The sequence below is a fragment of the Salvelinus sp. IW2-2015 genome, linkage group LG9 (genome assembly GCF_002910315.2).
Source record: "Salvelinus sp. IW2-2015 linkage group LG9, ASM291031v2, whole genome shotgun sequence".
NCBI classification, from domain to species: domain Eukaryota; kingdom Metazoa; phylum Chordata; class Actinopteri; order Salmoniformes; family Salmonidae; genus Salvelinus; species Salvelinus sp. IW2-2015.
In genome coordinates, this window is record NC_036849.1 from 6,023,344 (window position 1) to 6,049,449 (window position 26,106).

The window sequence follows — 26,106 nt, forward strand, 5'->3', positions numbered from 1 at the left end:
GTGTAGAGAGACTGGGGTAGAGGGGTGAGGGGTAGGGGGATAAAGGGTAGGGGGCAGGTTTTTTTGGGGGGGGGGGGGGTAGCGTGGCTGTTTGTACTGGGTCTGTCCTCTCTGAAGAGTAGGCCCATCGCCCCTGGCAACACCTGGGGTGACAATGGCCCTGGTTGTGCCCTGGGGAGCAGTGATGTCATATCCCCCAGAGTTCTACCCGGCTCCCTCCCTCCCTGCGCCCTACGCCGGGTTGGGCTTTCAAACAGGAGCCAGGCGAGGTGGGACCCACATAATGTAGAGACAAAAACACGCAGACACTGACAGACACAGACATGCACTCGCTCACACACACACACACCAACGATGACAAATTATTTTATGTCGTATGACCTTGTGCTGTTTGTTTGTATGCGGTCAGATTGTTTGTTTATGTGTATAAAACATTTCCGCCGCACAGTACATACTGTAACAAAATGTCAAGAATGAAACTCACAACAAAGAACAGAATTGTTTCAACTTATTGTTTAGACAAAGTTATTTTGCAAACAACAATTGTAGATACACGTAAAGGAGACGAAAGTGACACATTTTGGCTGATATGTATGAAACCCACTTAAGTGCAGTAATAAACGTATTTTTTTACAACATACTGTAGCTATATGTGTTTCTAGTCTTTATCTTGCAGTTAAACATGGTATAATGTTTGGCAGTAAAGTGTTCGAAATATAATCAACAACAAATAAATAACAGTTATTTGGGGTTTACTTTAACCCACCTGTGCCAAAAGTTGTTCAAATCTTCTAATTTAGCAGCACTGAAAAAACACTTTGTTTTTCTCCACGGTAAGTCTGCGAGAGCAGGATATTTGTGTGTGCTCCTGTGTGTGTGTGTGTGTGCACCTTTTTCATACCAGTGGAGGGCAGAATTACATTTCATAAATTAGAGTTTCCAGACGTTGATTAGAATGCAGTAGGAGAGAAGACGGAAGGCGCCTCCGCTAAATGTTGTTTATCGCTTTCTGATATGACTGACTTTCCTTTCCTCTTCTTCTTCTTCCTCTTCTTCCTCTTCCGCTTCTTCTTCTTCCACTTCTTCCTCTTCATCTTCTTCTTGTTCTTCTTCCACTTCTTCCTCTTCCACTTCTTCCTCTTCTTCTTCTTCCTCTTCTTCCTCTTCTTCTTGTTCTTCTTCCTCTTCTTCTTCTTCCCCTTCTTCCTCTTCTTCTTCCTCTTCTTCCTCTTCTTCTTCTTCCTCTTCCTCCTTTTCTTCTTGTTCTTCTTCCTCTTCTTCTTGTTCTTCTTCCTCCTCTTCTTCCTCTTCTTCTCCCTTTTCTTCCTCTGCTTCTTGTTCTTCTTGTTCTTGTTCTTCTTGTTCTTCTTCCTCTTCTTCTTCTTCTTCTTCATCTTCTTCTTCTTCTTCCTCTTCTTCTTGTTCTTCTTCCTCTTCTTCATCATCTTCTTCCTCTTCTTCTTCTTCTTCTTGTTCTTCTTCCACTTCTTCTTCTTGAGGTTCAGTTTCTAGGATGTGCTGTTGATCAGGTACATGTGTTGGATGGAGGACTTCGGGGGGTGTTTGGTACTGTAGATCCTACGGGTCTACACTCAACACACCTCCACCTCCAAGGTGTGAGCGAAAATAAAATATTATTTGGCTACTATTTTACTTAACATTCAGCCTATATTTAACCTCAAATTTGCTATAACCTATGCCTTTCAAAACAAAAACAAAATAGTATTTTTTACATGTAGGCCTACCTCCTGTTCTCCGAGAGAGAAGGTGGTGTTATAGTGAAGACCTATGAGGCTACAGTCCAGTGGTATCTAACCTACAGGGACCAGACAGCTCTGTAACAGTATTACTGTGCCCACTATCTCCCACCATCTACGACTCACATTAACCAAATGAGCTGACAACCAGGGAAAACCCGAAGGAAACACCTCCTCTCAAATTGTGTCTTACCCACATCTTCCCTTCTAGTCGATCTCTTCTAACCCCGGTCAGGTCGGCATGCTAAACGGCATTTTCGGTGTTCAATCTGCATCAGTGACATCATGGAACATGGCCCCGGTGCTGCTGCTCCTTTCTTATTGGATAATCTGAAAGCAAATAACGGCAAAGAGCCAGTTGCATGGTAATAAATAGAATATGCCAATCAAATGGAGAGTGTGTGTCAGTCTGGACAGTGCTGAGAGTGATCTGCCATAGGTGGAGACTGGGGGTAGCCATACCTCATTTTATAGGTCATTGGTCTCATTTGTATGTAATATTCTCTCAGGTTTGAGTGCAGACAAAGAGAGAGAAAAAGAACAACACACTTTGTCTGTGAATATGCAGTCGCAAGTGAAATGTAGTGTCAAGGGGAAGGGTGGGCTTTCATATTTTAGTTTGAGCATGTGAAATTAATAAATGGATGCGTACTTTTCTAAATTGTAAGAAAGCAGTTTATCATATAGCATATTATAATCCGTGATTATTACAGGCAGGCGCTAAAATATCTTCTCCTGGATTTCAATCATTTATAGCAGGAGGTATTGGGGGGCGGCAGCGTAGCCTAGTGGTTAGAGCATTGGACTAGGTTGCAAGATCAAATCCCCGAGCTGACAAGGAACAAATCTGTCGTTCTGCCCCTGAACAAGGCAGTTAACCCACTGTTCCTAGGCCGTCATTGTAAATAAGAATGTGTTCTTAACTGACTTGCCTAGTAAAATAAAGGTAATAAAAAATAAATACATTGAAACTACATGATAGAAACTCCAAATATGTGTGTTTGACTCTGATCGCTACGAGTGTCAATGCTATTGTCTCTACAACCAGTATAATATTATAAAATATTGTAACTAGCCCAGAATAATTAATTTACAATATGGTAATATTATAATCAAATTACAATCATTGTTCAACAAAATAAATAATTGATGGTTAAATAACTGAAAGAAACAACTACTAAAACAAACCCAATAACCTAAAATACACGCGTTATCACAAATAAATAACTCTGATTATCTGACAGCTGGATTTAATCAGAGTGAATCTATCATCCAATCGGTGTCAGCCCTGAAACTAAGCCTTCAGCTCTTCATTGGATGATGAGGTGTGGAAAAAGCCATTTCATGTATTTGCTGCAGGGGTGGAAAATTACGACTGTTTCCCTTCGCAATTAAGACATACTTCAACCATCTCCTCCATGTTCACTTTTATCTTCACTAGAGATCACACCATGCAATCAGTCTGTTAAGGGAGTAGAGAGCGAGAGACGGGGCTGTCCGTTCCTGTACAGAGACTGACCCCGTGGTGGACATGGCAGCGCTGAAGATCAAAAGCCACTCTTTAATGAGATACCGAAGGAGGATGAAGGGGGGAAATCATGCTGTGTACCCCGTTCCACCTATTTCCTTTCATAAAATGGGTCAAATGTAGTGCACTATATAGGGAATAGGGTGCCATTTGAGATGGTGTGAATATTGATATGTTTTTATTTGATTTATTTCTTCTTAGTATCACAGTGCTGTAAGCAACGCTAAAGTAACACTGAAGTTCCCCCTCTTCCCCCAGCTCTGACACAGGAAGGATAAGAGGTTGACAGTATGTACGGGAGGAAAAAAAAGGTTATTTAAAAACAATGCCATCTGTCAAACTGTAATCTATGAACTATGGAGCTCCGAAACTAGACATTCCTTCTTCCTCCTCATCTTGTTTCAGCATTGTTTCTTTACAGGGCAGCCAACCAGAGCATGCTTTTCTTTATGACATCAGCAAAAGTATTCTATTCAGTCATTGTGAATTATAAAGAGCTTTTTCATTTTTTTTGCTGGTATGCGGGCAGGGACAGGGACAGGGATGTCTGGGGAGTCTGGCATGATGCATGGTGTACCTGTGAGAATGTGATCTCCCTAGTAGTTATACAATGACTAATCTACCTACGTCTCCCAGCCCAACAACAGCTCCTCATTAGAAACGTGTTAAGCACACGCTGTAACGTTATGGGCCTCCTTCAAAGGGGAGAAAGAGGGGAGGTTCTGCTCGTTTGTTGTTGAGACTGTCGTACGAAGGAAGGAGGAAGGAAAGGGGGAGAAAACATACCTGAAAACATGAAAAATGTGCAGAGTGACAGATGGATGGTGGAATGGGGATAAAGGAAGACAGGGTGGGGAACGGAAAGGAAGATCAGCTGTACAACGCTGCTGTATTTTAATGGGTGTAGAGTGACGATCCCTCAGAGTGACACCTACAGTTGGTTTGCTAATTTATCCACATTGCTCCGACAACAGACAATGTGTATAGAAACATTCTTATACATATCGCCATAGTGACACAGCCAGGTACACGGAAGTATACGTGTTGAGGCCTGCCTCCAATTTCACTTCTGAATGTGTGACATGCTCAACGTGATGATTACACGAAATGTATTTATTGCTCGGCTCTTGTGAGAGCAAAGGTTGAACATGCAAGTAAGAGTAACCTAATTTGTTGGTGTTCATTTAAGTTTCTCCAATTGAGATTGAGCTGAAACAACAGATTTAGCTTGAGAGCAAAAATGTATTTCTGTTGTTGGACACATGGAAAAATAATGTCTATGTGCCACAGCTTTTTAGCGATGCGCGTTTGATTGAGCCGAGGCATACGTATAGAATACAGCTGAGCCATATCTGGGTCAGAAATGTCTTCCTCTGCCTATACAGCCCACTGGGCACACACTGGTTGAATCAACGTTGTTTCCATGTCATTTCAATGAAATTACGTGGAACCAACGTGGAATACACGTTGAATTGACGTCTGTTCCATAGTGGAATGGCTCTGTTTGGGCCTAGAAGCCCATAGAGGAGACAGCTGCACTTGAAATAAATAAAAGAGGAGAGGAGGCAAGAAGCAGAGGAAGAAAAAGACGAAGAAATCAGTGAGTTGCGTATGAACCCCAAGTTTTGCCATCCTTTCATCCACGTTAGCATATTCAGCAGGGAGCGAGGCTTTCATAAGTGACACCTTGCGCTTCCAGAGGGGCTGCGGTGCGTTTGAGTGCCTCTTATCTGATGGCAGGATTGTGGGGGGTTGGTGTCTCGCTGGGTTGGTGCTGGGCAGGCACGGATGGGGAGGGAAAGGAAAGGGGCGAGATCTATCTGTCCCCGATGTGGCAGAACTTCTTCCTTTGTTTGTGGGGTTAGCGTAATTGGGACAGTGTGTCTGTGCCAGTCCCATGAGATGTGTGAGGTGACTTCCTGACTGCCTGAGCGTAATTTCCCCTCGTCTCTCTCTCTCACTCCGTCTGACACAACATGGCCGACACCGTCCGCCCCCGCTACTCCTTCACCCTGCGGCTTTCTCTTTTCACTTCCTGCCTGGCTTCCTCCCGAGCCCCATGTGCCCTGTGTGACCCGTTTGCCCGCCTACCCACTCCCATGCCCTGCCACTGCGGAGATGTGGCCACCTGTGCTGTAGCTGCTGCCGAGGGTGGCATGGTTTGGGTTTAAGGATGATGACAGGATGGATGACATTGTACACCCTCCTCCTTCCTTCATCTTTACCAACCCCACCACTACCACGTCAGTGTCATATTGGCTACAGCTGGAGAGGAGGAGGAGAAGAGGAGAAATACGAACTGTTCTTTTACCTGCTCAACCACCCACCTCTCTCTCCACACACTCCTCATCTTAGATACATGCTCTCTGTACACCACAAGTTATCTACCAGTGTTCCGTTGTGCAGGAATGTGCAGGAGTGTGTGCATGTACTTCATGTTGTGATAATGTTAGCAAACACATACGTTATTACGTTTTGTGGACCAGGTTAAAAGGTATGAATAAAACATATGTGTGTACTTATATGTGTCGTTATTTTTTTAGTAGAGGCTACAAGTTGTAGTATTTATATGTAAACTGATACAAATTGCCAACTGTAAAACGCTACAACTTTGTTCACTACAATTGCTTTTTTTTTTTTTTTTTTTTACAACTATTTGTATTTTTATTGATTAGATTTTCTTCAGTGTAAATGAATGAAACATTTAAAAATGTCTTCAACGCACGTAACGAGAACAAATATTAAAGCGCCAGCTGCTTCAAGTTTTGGAGAGACAATCCATAATGGTTTGCTTGTGAATAATGTTTTTTACACATATTAGTTATATTCAATTGAATTAGGATTGCATAACAGAATCATAAATCTAACCAAATTGAGTTCAAATCAACATTTTCTTATCATTATTTCCCCACAATCTTTCCCACTTCATCATTGAACAAAACAATGACTCCGGTAGACTGACTGTGGGTTCGCGTGCAACAGCAAGTAACTTCAGTAACCTAACACTGTCTGAGACTGGAGAAAAAAATGTATCGTGAAAGAAAGTGCATTCATAAGTACGGAATCGAACAACAGAAAGAGAGAGAAAAAGAAAGTGAGAGAAAGTAAGAAAAGTAAGAAAAGCCAAAGGAAAGGAATAGTCCACGCAGTCAATGACCCAATTAACATTCCTGTAAACAAGGCCAACAAAGACTGTATTTGAATAACAGCGTCTCTGTACGTCTACGTGGAACTTACCAATTATTCTGGAATCATAAGCAGTTTGCGGGGAATCTCTCTTTATTTAGCATCAGACTCTCCCTGGCTCTGAAGACTGGCTAGTACACAACTCTTCTCCTGCCAACAGCACAGAGAACGCAGAACGAGAGAGAGAGAAGCCTTTGTTTGCTCTGATTTGATAACATATTGTAATCCCAATTGCTTTAAATAATTTATCAAGTGTGGGTTTTCCTTCAAATAAATGGCTTTGTGTTCAGCGAGGATTGATTCCATTAGTTTGTATGTGTGCATAACGAAAGACAAATAATAGAGAGAAGGGTTACATTTGGCGAAGTTCAATGTCCAAAAATGTAGAAATGATCCTTACCAAAGTAAGAAGTTATGTATATTAATAATAATCGAATAAAAATACTACAACTACTACTACTACTACTGCTACTTCTAATATTAATAATAATAATAATAAATAATAATAACTGTTATCATGAATTATCATTCAAATTAATAGTGATATAAGCAAAAGCATATTCCTAAAATGTACATGTATAGACAGACAATCGTCTTCACATGTGAGAAAACTAGCATGCGTACACGCACGCACGCACGCACGCACACACACACACACACACACACACACACACACACCTCGCTATCACTGTAGATGCATCTCTCTCCCCTCATGTTATTTCTGCAGCTGATCGACTCAATTAGCTCATCACACAAGTGCATAATTAATGCCAAATATGATATGCTGCTCCCAACACGTCTTAAAGTATATCTCTAACACAACATAACTACAGCATGTGGATAACTGCCATGAAGCTGTTTCATACAGGGGTTATATGTACAGGGGTTATATGTAGTATATTGTACTATATCAAATATTCTCTGTCATTTAAACTATATTTCTGAATAAATAGTTATAATTTTCATCAAATATATACATGAATCGATTAAAGTGTCAATATTTATGTATTCACGGTCACTCATTAGAAAATTACTTCTGACATATTTTTGATCACAATATATATGCATAAATAACATACTTATTGTGACTCACCATACCTCCCACTTTTCTATCCACCTGACTACTCAATGTCAAAATATCATTTGTATGTTGTTCCCATAAATTAGCAGACACTTTTATTGTGTCTGAGATGAATGCTGGTCTCAAATTAGACAATACAAATAATCATACAATAACGCAAGTGTCTTCAGACACTGATCTTAAGTTTTGATATGCCAAGTCCATACATTTTCCAGTACCAATTCTCCATTCATTTCCATTTCAGATAGTAACGTGGATATGTTCTAGCAGGGACTGAGTTGACCCCACACTTCCTCTTCTACAGTGAGACTAATGTTTGCACGAATGTAAAACACATCTTCATGCAAAGCTCTGTTTTTAGCAAACATTCACAACTGAGTGCAGGTTGCTACTGGCGCACACAGTACCTCAAGCATTCTCTGAAGTATAGATTCACTGTTCTCCTCACCCTGTGCATTTTTACACTTCTTCCCCTCGATACTATTAACTTTAATGTTGCACGGCATCCCTTCTTTATTTATGGAGACCTCAAAATTCAGGGTGCTATAGTCATGCATTGTTAATTGTTAATGCAAAATGCTTGTATCAAACAACACTGATCTTTGTCTGAGGAGAAATTCTGTGGAGACTGTTGGAATCCCGAATGCTGTCTGTCAAATAACGAGACATAAAAAAAGGGTTGGGATTTTATTTCCTAAAGTAGAGCACACATAAGCGAAACATGCACTTTATGGAGGGAAGTTAACCTGCCTCTGCCTGCCGTCCCTCAAATCAGACAGAATGAATCCAGTCCCAGTTTGTCAGGAGGATAAGCACCATGGTTAGAATTTTGCTGATTTTCATATAATGACTGGCAGCCGTAACACCTGTCACTGTGAAATTCATAAATTAGTATACTCAAGGGAAACAAATTGCTTTGTTGATGCAGAACTGTATAAAAAAAAAAACGTTTTTGACATTGACTGCCTGCACTTTCACAAGAAATATTGTTATTTTATTTTACGTGCTACAATTTACAAAGATTCATGAGCATAACCCAAGGTGACCATGAAACAACAAATGTAACAGTATAATTCAGAAGGAGACTTTTCTGGCTAATGTTGTTATACAGAACGTGTTGTTATCTGTGTATGTTTGCGCATATCTGCATACATGCAAATTCAAGATGGCAAAAGGTCAAGTCAAGGCGAGTGCCCAGCAAATCTAACATTACCTGACTCCACAACAAACACCCATTCTATAAGCATCTCTACTGTACATTCTAAGTTCTACTCTCACCCATTGTTCCACCCTTGGTTCCTGAGCAGAACACTGTGGCACATCATCCTTACAGGAGGATAAAGATCTCTCTGTACCAAACGCTGCACTCGTTATTCCTTATCCTGTCAATCACACCCCCCAGTCTGTGTGTAATGTGCTGTCGACAGCTTGGCAGAGCTGTGGGGCTGCGCAGGGCGATGATGAGAGCTCATAGCAGCCTAGCAGGGTTCCCTTCTCATCAGAGTCAGAACAAAAGAGGGCCCGGCCTGCACTGCTGTTCCAAACACACAGCATACAAACACAGAAAGAAACATGGCCCCCGCTTAACTGTTTAACTCTCAACGCTCACTTCTTTTTCTAGACGGAAATATACCGTAGAATGAAGAACTGAGGAATTTAGAAGAGTAGGACCTTATCCTTCAAAATGGACCATTGTTTAGGTGTGATTCAAGTTCAGCATTTTCCACACACAGACACGCACACAGATTTCCCATCAACCGTCAACACATTCAAACGAACATCTGGATAAACAATCGTGTCCACTCCTCCCTCTGTCAAACCTCACCACTCCTATCCCCACATCCCCCCATCCCTCCTCTCCCTTGCAGAAAAGAAAGGGATCAAAATAGAATGTTAAACTCCATCATCTCACACTCACCGCCCCATCCTAATCCAAGAGAGCATCACTAAACGGACTGGCGCTGGGCCTAACTTCAGACATCACATCGGCTAAAATCAATCCGGCGACATGCCCTCTTGGTCCTCCCAGATCTCTGAGCCCTAATTGGTCAGGCCCTGTGTAAGGGCCGTGCCTGGTTCAGAACGGGCGGAGACGGGGTCGGGTGCCACCCTGCTCTACATCTCTTCACTCCTTATCCCTCTCTCCCGCTCCAGGGCACTTGTTCATGACCAGTTATGTCTGGACAGGGGCTGGAGGCTCTTTATCTATAGCCCACGCAGGGGCTACAGGCATCTCGCAATGAGATCAAGTGTCAGCCCAAAAAAAGGACCATCTATAATATACATCACAACGTTGAATAACAAGATAATGTGAATAGTTGAGTGTATATGTCCCATTCCAAACACATCAGGTTGCATGTAAATGTCACTGTTGGTATTTTGAAGATTTCAAAATGGCCGACATGTTACTTGGCACATCCACGTTTTAGAGACTACCATTGTCACCTCCTATATATACTGTACCGACACAGTTCCCTTTAACCATTAAGCCGTTGACTCTAAAACCAAAACCTTAAACTTAAAACTAAAACCCTAAAACTTAACATAATACCAAACAGTGCAGAGCTAATGCATCTAGCTGGAGATTGGATTCTTTATTTTCTTTCATTTGGAGCAAAATAAAATGTAATGTTCATCTATTGGTTAACTCTCTCTCCAGGTATGTTTTCCTTCTCTGGCACAGATGGCAATTAAAACCGGCTAAACTAAATCTGTGGGTGCAGGGTCTCACAAACAATGCATTTAACTGCAAAGCAGTGTTCATTGCCGACAAAGAGGAACAGATCCACAACTATAGTTGTGTAGTTGAAAGATTTTTTTTTTTTTTACAAAACAGAAAGATCAAAGTTGTCGTGGTGAAACGAGACAGTATCTTATTTATATCTTACTGCTAGAGCTCTTTCAAGGAGCTGACAGATTGAAATATTCGGTGGGCGGTTGAATTATGTACTGAATGTCCTCAGTGTCACCAGCACATGCCCACTGTCTCTCCCTACATCACAGGAGGAAAAAACTCTGCATCATATTTACTGGCTACATATCCACTCCTCACAAAACCATTATTTTGGTCATTAGAATAGATTTTTGGTGAGATTTTGGTCAAGCAATAACTTTAGTTCAATGAATAATCAATGGAAATAACTGGGCTTTTATAGCCTGAAAACAAAATAGTAGCTTGATAAATAACACATTCCTATGTGTTTCAGCATATTAACACTCTTTCATTTAAAGTCCCATATAGATGCTGTAAATTAACCAAATAGACATGTAAACAATCTCACTCCTTAACACCTTTCATTGTTTACCAGCTCAAACACCATCTTTACAACAATTGGATTACTCTTACCCACACTCTCCAGGAATGCGGCCATTGAGATCTACAATTAAAATCGTATTCCTGCAGTAGGAAATTTGATTTAATGAACATTCAGCTTGGCAACAACAGATGGTCGTCTTATTGGAGGCACAAAGATAGACTGTGTGTTTGAACGCCTTCAGATCAAATGCCAGTGGTTATCAATTAAGAGTGAAGGTGCGCTCCGACAACATGAAACGCTAGCGTACTGGAGGCCTCACTGCTGCTTCTCACCTCTCTGGTAATGAGGGACCTCCTCAGTAAGGTAGAAAAACAGAAACACTATTCCCCCAAAGATACTGAATGGGTAGCACAAAGATAGTTCACCCAAAATGTTTCTAAATGAAAGAAATCTCAAGATTTAATTCACCAAACTTCCCAAATGGTTAAATATTCCTCACTAAGGTCAGTGGTGTAAAGTACTTAAGTAAAAATACTTTAAAGTACCACTTAAGGAGTTTTTTTGTTTATCTGTACTTTACTCTACTATATATATTTTTGCCAACTTTTACTTTTACTTCACTAAATTCCTAAAGAAAATTATGTACTTTTTACTCAATCATTTTTTACAATTATAAAAACATTTGGTCTTTGGGTTCTATAATACTTTGTATTAAACTTGCTCTTATACTTGTGTAGTCAAAATGTAACTACTCCTATAATTCCTACGTATAATTACTTTCTACTGTTGATGTTCATCACAAGTTGATTTCATTACCTCCAACCTATAAAAATTATCAATCATTATAACATAAATTCAATAACATTCTCTCCATGCTCCATTGCTCTAAATAGACAAAGAGGAAAACGAAGGGGGAAAGCAACAACAAACTGGTTAGAGATATATGAGACACAGTCCACAACACAGTACCACTGCTGTGCCAGGCTGGGCTAATGCTGGATGTCGTAGACAGAACGCAGATCTCTAATGATTAGCCAAAGCACACTGCTACAAACAAATGTGAAACGATGCCAAGTATGACTACGATATGTAAGCTATATCTGTTCTACTGTATTTTTTTCTCCCATTAAAGAAAGCACCAATGTATAACATAGTATAACTAAATAAAGTGATAGTAGTAGTGGTAAGGCCCAAAACGAATGTAATTACTTCTTCATGAAGCAGATATGTAAGTTATAGGGTTTTAGGTCAGATAATGATGTGTATTTCCAGACTTTGTTAATGAGAGCTTGTTGTAGAGGTGATAGAGAGAACCTATGGATTGTTTTGGGAGAGAAAATGCTTCTCTTCCTTTAACTTTTAAGCACCCCTCCATCTACAGAGACATCCCTTTTTAATTGAAATAAGTGAGTGAGAAAAAATACTATGTTTTTCTAATTTATTTAGTACTCTAAATGCATTCTTAATCATATAAAAATTAAGGAAATAAGAATAATTAAAAAATTGAAAATTGTAGCACTTTCGGGAATGGCTAGTTCCACGCGTCATTCTGCTTCAAAGAAAAAAGATAAATGATGATGCCATTAAAAGTGAACTAATTAAGGAAGGCTTCTTTTAAGAACTCATTAACTGCAACCTCATTTACATAATGATGCATATTAATTAAGTTTTAATGAATCTGAATTTCCACCAAGCCGCTTTTCTTTGGCTGTGGAACAAATTGAACAAATTATTTAAAAGTGTTCTTGAATCTACTTTTCACACCAAAGGGGAGAGAATGCAATCATTTGTAGAAAATCATGTTTTTTTTCCTAGGCTGGCCCATCTGTTAATTATTTTTTAAATGTAATCATTTACCCTTTGTTTTCAAAACCTCAGAGATACATTCACATCCCAACCAAATCAGGAGGTATGGGACCAGTGGTAAATATTGCAGAACATATAAAAGCCTGAAATGCATGATTAAAACAATTCTGAGGAGACAGTCAGCCGGGCATGTGTTGGAGTCAGACATGAGAGAGAGTTTATGTAATACTGTACAGCAGCATCACATGGACATATACAGCATCTTATTCAATGACAGCATCCACACATCTATATGGTGACTAGAGGCCATCTTGCTCAGTTGCTTGGTTTGTCTATTTCCAGCTGGCAGAGGAGAAACAGCGACATGGCCACATCAGTTCACAGAACTGAACATGAACAAGATTTCTTTCCTGAGTGATTATGTAACAGTATAACTTTAAACCGTCCCCTCGCCCCGACACGGGCGCAAACCAGGGACCTTCTGCACACATCGACAACAGTCACCCACGAAGCGTCGTTACCCATCGCTCCACAAAAGCCGCGGCCCTTGCAGAGCAAGGGGAAACCCTACTTCAGGTCTCAGAGCAAGTGACGTAACCGATTGAAATGCTATTAGCGCGTACCCGCTAACTAGCTAGCCATTTCACATCCGTTACACTCACCCCCCTTTCAACCTCCTCCTTTTCCGCAGCAACCAGTGATCCGGGTCACGGCACCAATGTAACAGTATAACTTTAAACCGTCCCCTCGCCCCGACACGGGCGCGAACCAGGGACCTTCTGCACACATCGACAACAGTCACCCACGAAGCGTCGTTACCCATCGCTCCACAAAAGCCGCGGCCCTTGCAGAGCAAGGGGAAACCCTACTTCAGGTCTCAGAGCAAGTGACGTAACCGATTGAAATGCTATTAGCGCGTACCCGCTAACTAGCTAGCCATTTCACATCCGTTACAATTACACTAGCAATTGTAATTTAAAGACACATAAGAAACATAAATATATGTCAAGATATGTATGCATAAATCACATCTTGATAATATAGTCCACTCTGATATACAGTACCACTCAAACGTTTGGACACACCTACTCATTCCAGGGTTTTTCTTACTTTTTTATATTTTCTACACTGTGAATAATAGGGAAGACATCAAAACTATGAAATAACACATATGGAATCTAGTAGTAACCAAAAAGTGTTAAGCAAATATATTGTATGTTTGAGATTCTTCAAAGTAGCCACCCTTTGCCTTGATGACAGCTTTGCACACTCTTGGCATTCTCTCAACCAGCTTCATGAGGTAGTCACCTGGAATGCATTACATTTTCCTGTGTTCCTTGTTAAAAGTTAATATGTGGAATTTCTTTCCTTCTTAGTGCATTTGAGCCAATCAGTTGTGTTGTGAAAAGGTAGGGTTGGTACACAGAAGATAGCCCTATTTGGTAAAATACCAAGTCCATATTATGGCAAGATCAGCTCAAATGAGCAAAGAGAAATGGCAGTCCATCATTACTTTAAGACATGAAGGTCAGTCAATCAGGAAAAAAGTGCAGTAGCAAAACCATCAAGCGCTATGATGGAACTAGCTCTCATGAGGACCGCCACAGGAAAAGAAGACCCAGAGTTACCTCTTCTGCAAAGGATACGTTCATTAGAGGTACCAGCCTCAGAAATTGCAGCCCAAATAAATGCTTCACAGAGTTCAAGTAACAGACACATCTCAACATCAACTGTTCAGAGGACACTGCGTGAATCAGGCCTTCATGGTCAAATTGCTGCAAAGAAACCACTACTAAAGGACACCAATAATAAGAAGAAACTTGCCAAGAAACACAAGCAATGGACATTAGATCGGTGTGTGGGGGTGCTTTACTAGTGACACTGTCTGTGATTTATTTAGAATTCAAGGCACACTTAACCAGCATGGCTACCACAGCATTCTGCAGCGATACACCATCCCATCTGGTTTGCGCTTAGTGGGACTATCATTTGTTTTTCAACAGGACAATGACCCAACACACCACCAGGCTGTGTAAGGGCTATTTGACCCAAGAAGGAGAGTGACGGAGTGTTGCATCAGATGACCTGGCCTCCACAATCATCTGACCTCAACCCAATTGAAGTGGTTTGGGATGAGTTGTACTGCAGAGTGAAGGAAAAGCAGCCAACAAGTGCTCAGCATATATGGGAACTCCTTCAAGACTGTTGGAAAAGCATTCCAGGTGAAGCTGGTTGAGAGAATGTCAAGAGTGTGCAAAGCTGTCATCGAGGCAAAGGGTGGCTACTTTGAAGAATCTCAAATATAAAATATATTTTGATTTATTTAACACTTTTTTTTGCTTACTACATGATTCCATATGTGTTATTTAATAGTTTTGATGTCTTCACTATTATTCTACAATGTAGAACATAGTAAAAATAAAGGAAAAACCCTTGAATGAGTAGGTGTGTTCAAACTTTTGACTGGTGCTGTTTGAGTAAATCATATAGATTTGTATTAGTATAGTGATGAGTAGACAACACCTTACTCTGCAGTGGCTAAGGCTTATAGTGGTCTGGAAAAAAAGATTGGAAATGAAGTGACATCCCACACCGTCTATTTTAACACCTCTGAAATGTCCAATACTATCCTGATGTCAAACCACAACATTTAAAAACTATAAATGTGCTCAAGCTGAAATGTGCACAATTAAAGGGAACCTAAATGGTTCCCTCATGTAGGATTACATCTTTCACTGAGATAGTAGAAAGACAGTGTAAACAAATGCATTTGTTATGTCTGTGTAGCTGCCATCTTGTTTCAGGTGCTCTTGTGATATACAGTATATTCAGGCACAGAAACAACTTGATCGACAAGCCCATTCCTGTCTGCGCACACACGCACACACACACGCACACACACACACACACCTGTTATGCAGGTCAAATTGGGAATAGCCCAAGCTCAGGGGAACACCAAAGCACGTAGTGGGACGTTCTAGTCCTTCATGGAGAAAAAGAGTCTGAAGTCACCAGAGAATGCTTAACGCAGGGACCGTCTCGAGCCAAACGGCACGTGACCGCGTCACTGCCAAGTCTCTCGGCGGCCGATTGGTTGAGGAAGTCTCAGAGGTTAACCTGCCACACGCCCAAAGGCCCCTCTGGTGTATGGCGTGGCCTCGGCACACTCTGTTTGTGTGTGTGTGTGCCTCTTTATGTGTGTGTGTGTATGTGAGCACGCATGCATGTGTTCTCCCCACTCCTTTCCTCCCCAGTGTGTTAGGGCCTTTAAAGCGTCACCCCTACGAGGTGGCTGGGTGGTTGCGGGGGTTCTTCTGACAGTGAGCTCCTACCTCAGGGGAAGTCAAGATTCTGCGATTCACATGAGGCAAGCTGGCGATGCAGTGTAACTGGAAATGGAAAGCAGATGTTAGTTAATTAGGGAAATGTGACTGACAAGACTTGAGCGGCGAGGTACACAAGCTACCCGGCACCGAGCAGCTGCTGTTACCGACTTCATTGTCAGTCTCGTACACAAGTCACACTATCCCTATGGAGAGAGGCAGAGACGCGAGCACAGACAATTATCAAAATAGAATTAAGCTTGATTGAATCGCACAGATTTTCTCTTCAATTTTACTCATACCCACCCTTCATCCTCCGGATTTTGCCTTCCCTTCCTTCCCTTTCCTCGCTCTCTCTCTTCTTCCGCTCCTTCTCTTGTCCTCATCCCGTTTTAGTTTTTAAAACGCCATCTTAGCATCTGCGTGAAACTGATGAAGAAGAAAAAGACTACAATAACAATGCATACCGAATGTAAAAAGATTGTCTCAGTTCCTGAGAATCAGACATTTTCCGCGAAACGCTCTTTCTGATAAATGTGCATTTTTAGCTCTGGGAGACGAGTATTGTATAAATACTACCATCTCAGCTATTGATGAGGAGCATAGTTGCGTCACTGATGAATGGAAAGCCTCATCTGTATTTTATTGTACCTCCAGGCTTTTATGAAATGTAGTAAGACGCCTCGGTCTCTTGTGTGTTGTGATTTCTCACACGTTAGCCTAGCTGAGTACAGAATATAGTATCTGCCTCAATTGGATCTAAACACACACAAATGTTGAATACTGCAGTGTACTTTACCTGCAGTGTACTTTACCCGCAGTGCACTTTACCTGTCTTGTTAGAAGCCCATGGTCACTCACCACCACAGTAGAATAAACCACATTTGTGTTGAGTATTGTCTGTACAAGCTTAAGTCTAAAGGTGCTTCAATGGTGGTTTCAAGTATCGTTTCCAGGGATTTTCTTTTAGAGGGAGAGTATACTATTTACTTGTGTTATTGATGAAAGCATGCATCCTCTGCCTTGCTCAACAACCAATTAAATAGGGAAGAACATGCCCGAAGAAAAGGAAAGAGTTTGAGTTTGCATTGCATTTATTTGAGCAGGCCTTGGAGCTGAACTTGACGAGTTCAGCTGAACTGGATAATGTCTTGTGATCAAGCATGTGTTTCCATATGTATCCCAGTGGCGAACTGTGGCAGTTGGACCGAGGCCAACAGTGGGGGAAAACATCTTCCAGAACGCTGTAGTACATGGTTGTACCAAACTCCAAAATCAAGAAAAATAAAAGAAACGTAGCATCATTTAGGCCTAATGTGCCTGACTGAATCAAACAGGCCTGAGCCGTGCTTCGGGCTGCCACTCACACAGAGACAACACCCGCACTACCATCAACAACCACCACACTATTTACACAACCTATTACCATTTGGCAACACTCACACCATCACCAAAAGTGACAACAGTGACAGGCTCGTGTTGCTGGAAGAACAGCAACCAGAATACCACACAATGTAGGAGAGCCCACTATTAGTGAAACACAAAGACAGGAGTCACACACAGCAAGATGTTAAAGAATAAGTCGCCCATTCACTCTGACATAATAAGCCAGTAGGTCCTAATCATAAGAATAGAAAAACACAACCATTAGGCTAAGCATTTCCAAATCAAAATGTACAACTATTATTTCCCATTACAAACATCTTTATCGCGTTCAGCACACAAAGTAACTGTATTCTGAAGTGTAAATGCAACAATGTTTCACATAAGACATTCTTTTCAGCGATAACTAGTTAATAACAACAACAACACTTCCACTTGTTGTTGAAAGTTCATCTTGAAAATAGTGAAGCTAATAAGTAAGTTCTAGCTAGACCGTGGGAAAACTACTGCGCAGTAACTTGTCGACCTTCGAGAAGGCGGAAGTTTCCATACGTTTTTGTAAAAATGGTCCCACCCATTACAAGTCAAAATGAGATTGGTTGATTTCACTGTCACTCCAACATTCTGCCCTAATACAGTTGAATGGCAGATTACTTCTATCCAGCTTCTGATAGCCTAGCCAATGGTGAGCTAGCTAGATAGATTTTTCACTCAAGAAAAATCCTGATTGGACAGCAAAAATTGTAATATAATCAGAATATCATTGAAATATTATTAAAAATATTAAATATAAATCAAAACTAAATGTATATTCAAAAACTACAACAATTATTGGGACTTCTTTAAAAAGGCCTTGATGGTTCCCCACTTCCCAAATCAACAAAAGGTTCCCAGTTTTAGCTAATGTGATTGACTGGGGGATTTTGATGAACCTTTGATAAGTGTACCTTCATTGAAATGACTGCTATTAGATGTTGATGGTGGTCCTTGTGAAAGTTCAGTTGCATTGATGTTGTATGCACGGTAGCACATAGAGGACCAATTTCTCTCAACATAATTGGATGATTTTGTGTAATTCCAAATAGCTCCCTAAAATATCCATCATTGATCTCTCTCTCTCTCTCTCTCTCTCTCTCTCTCTCTCTCTCTCTCTCTCTCTCTCTCTCTCTCTCTCTCTCTCTCTTCTCTCTCTCTCCTCTTCTCTTTTCTCTCTCTCTCGTCTCTCTCTCTCTCTCTCTCTCTCTCTCCTCTCTCTCTCTCTCTCTCTCTCCCACACATCACAAACACACACAGTTTTTGTTTTACTATCCTTTGGGGGACCAAACCATTTATTCAACTAATCAAAATACGATTTCCCTAACCCCTAACCCTAACCTTGTCTTGTTATACCATACTTGTGAGGTCTTTGGTCCCACAAGGATAGTAAAACCAAACACCACACCACACACACAACACACACACACACCACAACACACACACACACACCACACACACCACACAACACACACACACACACCCAACCACCACACACACACCACACACACACACACACACACAACACCCACAACACACACACACACCAACACACACACACACACACACACAATGATGAATGGGTAGACATTAGCCCCATTCAAACAACAGATGTTAATTCACTTCAGATGTGAATTATCAGATCATTTGTGTCAGGAAGCAGAATATGAATGACTGAGATTATCTCATATTTGGGCCCTCCCTTGGCAGACCTATGGTCTTCTGGGCTTGCAGGTAGGATGCTGGGGGCTTGGTGGGATGGGAGAGGGGTGTGTGTGTGTGATATGTAGTGGAGGGGGGGGGGGAGTCTACCATTGGAATGTTCCATTATGTCTGTGTGTCTGAAAACATCTCATTACTACCCAGACTTCCCTTTGGGCTATAGGCTATAGAGAATGGGGAATGATGGGCCTGATGTGCTAATGAGCAAAACATTATTTATGGTAGACACAATGATATCCATGAGACATAAGCCATTTGCAGTGATTCATACCTATAGTATGTGCTTGGACATGATTTTTCAGTTTTCTATTCAATATTGGTTTCACAGTATTTATTTGATAAGCACAAATTGTTCTGTCGTCATGTTCATCCCTTTATCGATTGAAGATACTCCAAAGTAACTTTATACAGGTACTAGTTAATGACTCTCCCACTCTTGTTTACCTTTGTAAGTGTTTTAAGCCTGTGTTGCTCAGGATTAAGAATGTCATTACAGCCTTACAGAATTAGACTCCGGTATTCTCCTCTCTCTCTCTGGAGTTATTTTTATTCTCGGTATGAAGTAAACCAAAGGAAAAGCAGAACAACCCTGTCCCGCTCCTCTCCTTCTTCTCCCTGCCTCCACCTCCACCACCATAACCACTTGTCCCAGAGGTGTACAACTAAGGTAGCAAAACAAAGGGAAATATTTCAAAACGCTGCACATTGTGAATAACTCTCAATATAAAACATCTCGGACTCCAAAGGTAGAATGTAGCGATACGTTGCCGTCGGTAACCACGGATGGAGGCTGTCAGTATGGTAACCGCCAAGGTACAATAATTGGGTCAGGTGAAAAACAGGGGGAAAAAGTTTAACTTCTTGGATATCTTTCCATTTCTCTTTCTCTTTCCCTCGTTCTCCCCACACATTGCAGTCAACAACCACTCCCACTGTACACAGCTCACACTTGCTCTGCAAATGCTGTGAAATGCTCATCTAGCCCAAGACGTTACCACTACGTTACCACTACGTTACCACTACGTTACCACTACGTTGGCTTGATGAAATGGACAAGACTTTACAGACGCTAAGAGGTCACATTCCTTGTAGTTGCCCTTTGGGGCTTTAGGCCTAAATGCAGCATCAGGCATGTGCTTGGTCTGATTACCTCGATGGCCTGTATCTCTTTCCGGCCACAGACTGGACTGCCTCTGTGAATCAGCCAGACCACACTGAGGCCTGGGCCAAGCGGCTGGGCCACACAGAGCAGCTGACCGACACCGTGCCGTGGCTGGACAGACAGCGAGCCAGCCGTCATATCCTTAACAGGGCTATTATCCCTGATCTGATGTCCTCTCGTCTGCTTGGCTGGGAAGTGTCAGGCCAACGCTAGCCTCTCGGCTGACATCAGTGACATCTCCATCGCCAGGCCAGCGTGGGGCCGTCACATCCACAGCTCTCCAGCCAGGCGTGCCACGTCTGTCCATAGTGTAGCCTAGAGCTATGTCCCAAATAGCTCCCTATTCCTTTTATAGTTCAAAAGTAGTGCACCGTTAAGGGAACAGGGTACCATTTGGGACGTAACCTATCTCTGGACTGTCTGTGGAGTTGAGGAAGTCTGTCATATCCATGGCTGAGCTGAGCTGGGAGGTGAGTCTGTCATGATCCAGTGTAGGCCTGGGAGCTGTCTGGTCCATGGGTGGGCTGGCGTAGATGGACAGGGATAGGGGATAGCCACGGATTCTCACCATCATTAGGCTGCTATCTGAGGCGCCACGTCCGTCCCAGGCCTGACCACCTCCGGTCTGTATGGGTCCATCCCCTCAGACAGGCTGGCGCTGGCCCTCCTCTAATGGGACTGATTGGTCTGTAGATCAGCTCTGAGGTCCGGTATCACCTCTGACAGAAGCCCTCTCCATCCAACGCCTACGTCCCTCGTCTCCCTCGCCTCCTCTGAGTGTCCACAGCTCCTGGCTAACTGCAGAATATGCTCGAAAAACGCTTGCACTTCATTAACGACGGCAACAGTGATCTGAGATGCTCAGTTAGAGCCGGACACTAACAGTGTCATCTTCGGTAGCATCTCGCTGTGTGGAGTGGAGGGGAGGGGGAGCGTGACCAATGCCAGAGCAAGGTTGGGCTGGGTGTGTGAGTCTGTGTGTACGTGTGTGTCTGTGTGTACGTGTGTGTCTTTGTGTGCGTATGTGTGTGTGTGTGTGTTTGCGTGTGTGTGTGAGAGAGAGAGAGATTTTGTGTGTGTGTGTGTGTGTGCGTTCTTGCGGGCGCACATGCATGTTTGTGTGTGTGTGTGTGTGTGAGGGCCATTCACGGTTCTTAAGGGTTGCAGTGATGTTATCTCTCTTGACCAGTGGAATGATGCTGACCTTAATTGCTCTAATGCTGTTTTCAGCCATACTGTGTCTATGGCTCTCTGGCTCCCTGGCCTGGATACCATTGATCCGTCACACAGATTGTGCCTTCTCAAATCAAAGACAATCTTTATTAGTGGTGGGAATGGGAGAGGGGGGAAATAATAATGTATATCACTAGAGAAACATTTTCATTAAGTGATCAAAATAGACTGTGCAACTCACGTATTGTCCAGCGAGCACCAAGTAGCCAATAGGAATATTCCACTAGGAATCTCAACATTAATACTAGGAACAGAGAACGAAAAGCAGTTTCTCTCTATCTGCATCTCCTAAGTACGTCATTCGCACATTGACAATAAAATATGATTTATTACATAAACTGTGTAATTGTGCTGTTTTAAGAGGTTGGCAATGCTGATGTTTAGTTAGCGAGGTAGTTAGCAGAGAGAGAGAGAAAGATAACACCACGGGTGGCTCTGCTCTGGTCCGACACAGCCTGCCATGCTGTTAAACAGGGTATAAATATGCAGACAGTCCTAATACAACTTAAATGAACCACTGGTTCCCACATCATACACTCATAAAGCTGTTAGATGTGATGGTGATGGTAGGTCCGATTATAGTGGGTGAGGTGTAATGGATGATATGGATGTGAAGGAGCATTATCAGTGGAATACGTATGGTGTTGTATGGAGTTGTCTGTTTGCCCTTTTTTTCTGTATGCTTGTTTGTCTATCTCTATTCATAAGTGCCGCCATCTAAATGTCCTTCCATGTTCGTGACAGACAAACTTTCAGATAATTCTGGCCAAGACCCTGACATTACCGTCCATTGAGGGCGGTTGGGATAGCTCGATTTTTTTTGGTATTTTCTTTTCACAAAATATGTTTGTAATGGTTTTAATGTTGACATGAAACAGCAAGTCGTCTATTATTATGCTAATGCTGATGGCAGTCTAACTATAATCAGTCAACAAACAAACAGACCATCGAACAAAAAGACAAATATCAGCCACATCTTTCCTCGATTGTCAGAAGGACGTGTCCATCTTTCATAAGAATGTCTTTTTGTGTGGCTCAGCCTCTCTTTTTCCTTCCCCCTCTTTTCTTCAAGGCAATCTTTCTCTCTCTTATAAATCTGTACAAATTGATTTCCTCTTTACAAGAGAAGATAAAGACCATGGCAACAGAAATACCTGTAAGTGAAGGATAATTACGTTTCGAGACACCACCCGCTGAGTCCATTCTCCAAGGCCCAACAACATGCATTTAAAACCTCAATAGCGCTCGACAGCGTCACACCAATGAGGCCCCAGATTTGATTAAAATTATAGTTCTTTTGCTCTTACTTCACCTATTAAGATAAGCATCTTGTTCAGGCCATTTTATATACATATAAAGAGGCCTGGTACAATTTAACATTTCCCTCCAGCTGCTTTGCATAAAAGGGAACTCTGCGGGTCCACTCCACTGTTACCTGTAAAGCATCTCAGAACAGCATGGGTAATGTCTTTATACCTCCGCGTTTTGTTCTGTCATTTTCTCGCTCTCTATTTAACAAAGATAGGAAGAGGGGAAGAGTCAATTCATTGTTTGCCTTTTGGTATGTTGTTGCATATCATCTTTAGTTCTTTTTTCTTCTTCACATGAATTCAGAGCCACCTTGCAATATATACATCAACATCGGTGACGGGGAAAATATGCAAAATTATTCGGAAAATCCACTTGAAATAACAGCGATTTCATTTTGCGGAAATGAACCAATACCCTGTAAATTGTGTTTGACTGAAAAGGCTTTGGGCTTCTAGCCCCTGGCTAAACCCTTCCTATCCTGATAGCTATTTGGATGGACAACACATTTACTTAAGAGTTTCCACCCACTAATACAATGCTGCTGTATTTTGTTTTATCTGTTTTTTCCACAGTCAAGTTAAGTACATTTTGTTACTGGACTGTTGATGAAATAGAGCACTCTGAAGACATCGTTCGGACGTTGACATCAGCACTCATCCAAATCCACACTAATGACGGATAGCAATGAATAATACAAGAACTAACGAAGATCTGAAATAAATGTTACAACTCAAAAATCATAGGTGTGTACCGTATGACTTCTTCATTATCAATAGATGTAAGTCTTCAAAACTTGAAAACTATTTCATTCCGCTCTGATAGAGCTGCCATCCAGGGTGGATAAAAGCCCTGATCACCTGGATGGCAAACAGAAAGGATAGTTTGTGAAGTAAAAAGTACGAAGAAGATGAAGAATTAGTGTTTTTGTCTCGCTCCCCTCTCCCAGCTCCGAGATGCTACTCTAACAGGGCGAGAACACCATCAGATCCACTAACGTATGCTAGTGCAGGAAACCCAGGAGACCCACCATCTTTAACAAAGCCCATCTCTGCTTTAAATATCCCTAAGTACATTCCCCCATCCCTGTGAGCTTCTCTTTTGTATTGAAAGATCTTTGGTGGAGAGTGTGTTGTTTTCCTCTCCTTTTTTTTCCAGCAGGCAGGCAGACAGGCGGTGGGTTTAAGATGGGAGGTAATGTGAGTGGCACTGTGTCTAATGATGCACACATTCAGTGTCATGGAGGCTGGCTCTCCCATGAGTCCTGGTTTGAGTGACTCGTCTGATGTTTGGGTCTTTTAATAGGACATCAAAACCGGAGTGGCACAGAGAACACAGAGAGGAACACTGAGAGGAACACTGAGAGGAACACTGAGAGGAACATGGACGTAGAAGGTAGAAGCTAACTCTGCCTCTCATAAAAGGATCACAGAAACTCCCCTCACTGTACTGATCACTGTCTCAACTCAAGGAGAGAGAGATCACAAAAGGAGAATGGAGCTATACGTACAGTACAGAGTTATTATTACAAACCTAGATCTGAAACATTACGAGGATAACATTGGTACACTTGACCCAACAATAATAAAGTACAAATACAATTAAACCAACTTACATTGATGTTTTAGTCATATAGCAGACGCTCTTAAAACCAGAGCAATTAGGGTTAAGTGCCTTGCTCAAGGGCATGTTGACAGATTTTTCACCTAGTCAGCTCGGGAATTCGAACCAGCAACCTTTGAGTTATTGGCCAAACCTCGTAACCGCTAGGCTACCTGTCGCGTTAGTGTGAATGTCAAAGGGTTATTTAGTTCATAATACGTTTATTTTAAAATTGTGTTTGAAAGATATGGAGGTCTTGAGCCTAAAGATATAAGGAAGTAAATAATGACTCATCAATGTTTAATTATTTTATTTGAAAATAAAACCTCTATTAACTCAAGGCTTAATTACAATTAAATTAGTTATGACCTTGTATTACTAAATTAACAAAACCTTTACAGACAAACAAAGCTATTAAGACAAAATATCATCACCTGAAAAGACTGCATGAAAGGACTTTGTTTGAAAATCAACTTTTTCAATTATGAGTACTGTTGCGTTGTTACTTCAACTTTGATATTCTATATTTTTAATGACAATAATTCAATTTAGTAATAAAAAAAATGAATTTCAGCCATTCTTGTTAGCATTCGTATTATGTTACACTGTGTCTTATTTGTACCCTTAGCATTGGGGTATAGCACTGTGATAATGCCACTGTTAATAGGGCACTGCCTCTCTTCCCCTAACGCTGTATGTATACGGTGTGTGAGCGACCCTAACTAGGTCAAACTATCTGAAGAACAAAACACAACAAACTTTCGGTTGTAAAAGCCATCACAAAGATAGAGGGGAAAGGAAAGGAAAGAAAAAAACACTTGTCACAAACTTGACACTTTTCGCGTTTTTCCTGTAGAAAAGAGAGAGAAAAAGAGAGAACTCCAAAGGAAAACTGTGTATCATTGTTCTGAAGTTCCCCTCCTTTGCTTTGCCTATCATAGCATTGAAATCAACACTTACCTTGTCAATGACATCTGGCAAATTGCCACACATTAAGAGGAAGTGGGGCTTGCCTTTCAAGAAGAGGAATCTGACTGTTTAATGCCTTAGTTGTCCCTGGGGCAGGAGCATGGCGGTGAACTGTCTTCCCTCTGTTCAGGTTCTGCTCAAAACAACTACTGGTTGAAAGGTTGTGATTTTCAGCCACGGAGAAAGAATGACAAAAGGCATATGGTCTTAGGAGACCTTATTAATAGGTGGTAAAATGATCAAATCAGAAAATGTATTGTATTAATCATGCAATATTCTGAGAGAAAACATGTAAATGATAATAAGTTAGTGTTACAAATACCCATGTTGAAATAATTCTTTTAAAAACGATATATTCCGCGATGTGTTACCTTGAGAAGTCAACAGAATGAAGTGGGAAAAAACAGTTTTGAAACAACTGGAAGATTTACACCTGTATGACAAAAACTTCTCTAGCCCTCATTGCAATAGTCTCTTTAGTTTCTCTCAGCGTAGCCGTGGCATACCAGCGAAACATCTCACACAAATCTCACGCCAATAACTCAGGATGTGATCCACATCTATAAGTAAGCGTATATACCTTTATTTTATTGCTGTTGTTTGGGAGTCTGTTTCTTTCTCTCTCCCAGTCTTTGTATTCAGCGTATGTACTCTACGTGAGAGGAACAGTTTATACTGCAGCACCACGGGGGACTCACCAGGAAACATCTGTTTGCGATAAGGGACAGATCAACATCTACTGAGAGGGCGGGGTGG

The 26,106-nt window shown here is 41.5% G+C and overlaps 1 protein-coding gene across 2 annotated transcripts; it reads right to left on the reverse strand.

Annotated features, from left to right (window-relative positions):
* Positions 1–498: 498 nt before the first annotated feature.
* LOC111969055 (uncharacterized) lies at positions 499–6,615 on the reverse strand. Of its 2 annotated transcripts, XM_070445116.1 has the most exons (3): positions 6,523–6,615; positions 1,951–2,087; positions 499–1,607 (listed from the first exon to the last, which is right to left on the reverse strand). In XM_070445116.1, exon 3 carries the CDS (start codon positions 1,443–1,445, stop codon positions 951–953), a length of 495 nt encoding a protein of 164 aa, XP_070301217.1. In that variant the 5' UTR covers positions 1,446–1,607; positions 1,951–2,087; positions 6,523–6,615; the 3' UTR covers positions 499–950. The 2 variants fall into 2 exon arrangements, with proteins under 2 accessions (XP_070301217.1, XP_070301218.1); XM_070445117.1 differs by lacking the exon at positions 6,523–6,615 and having other exon boundaries at positions 1,951–2,522.
* Positions 6,616–26,106: the final 19,491 nt, after the last annotated feature.

Excerpts from the sequence above, each read along its gene's own strand:
- LOC111969055 (XM_070445116.1), bottom strand. The coding sequence starts at position 1,445 with ATGATGAAGAAGAGGAAGAAGAACAAGAAGAAGAGGAAGAAGAAGAAG.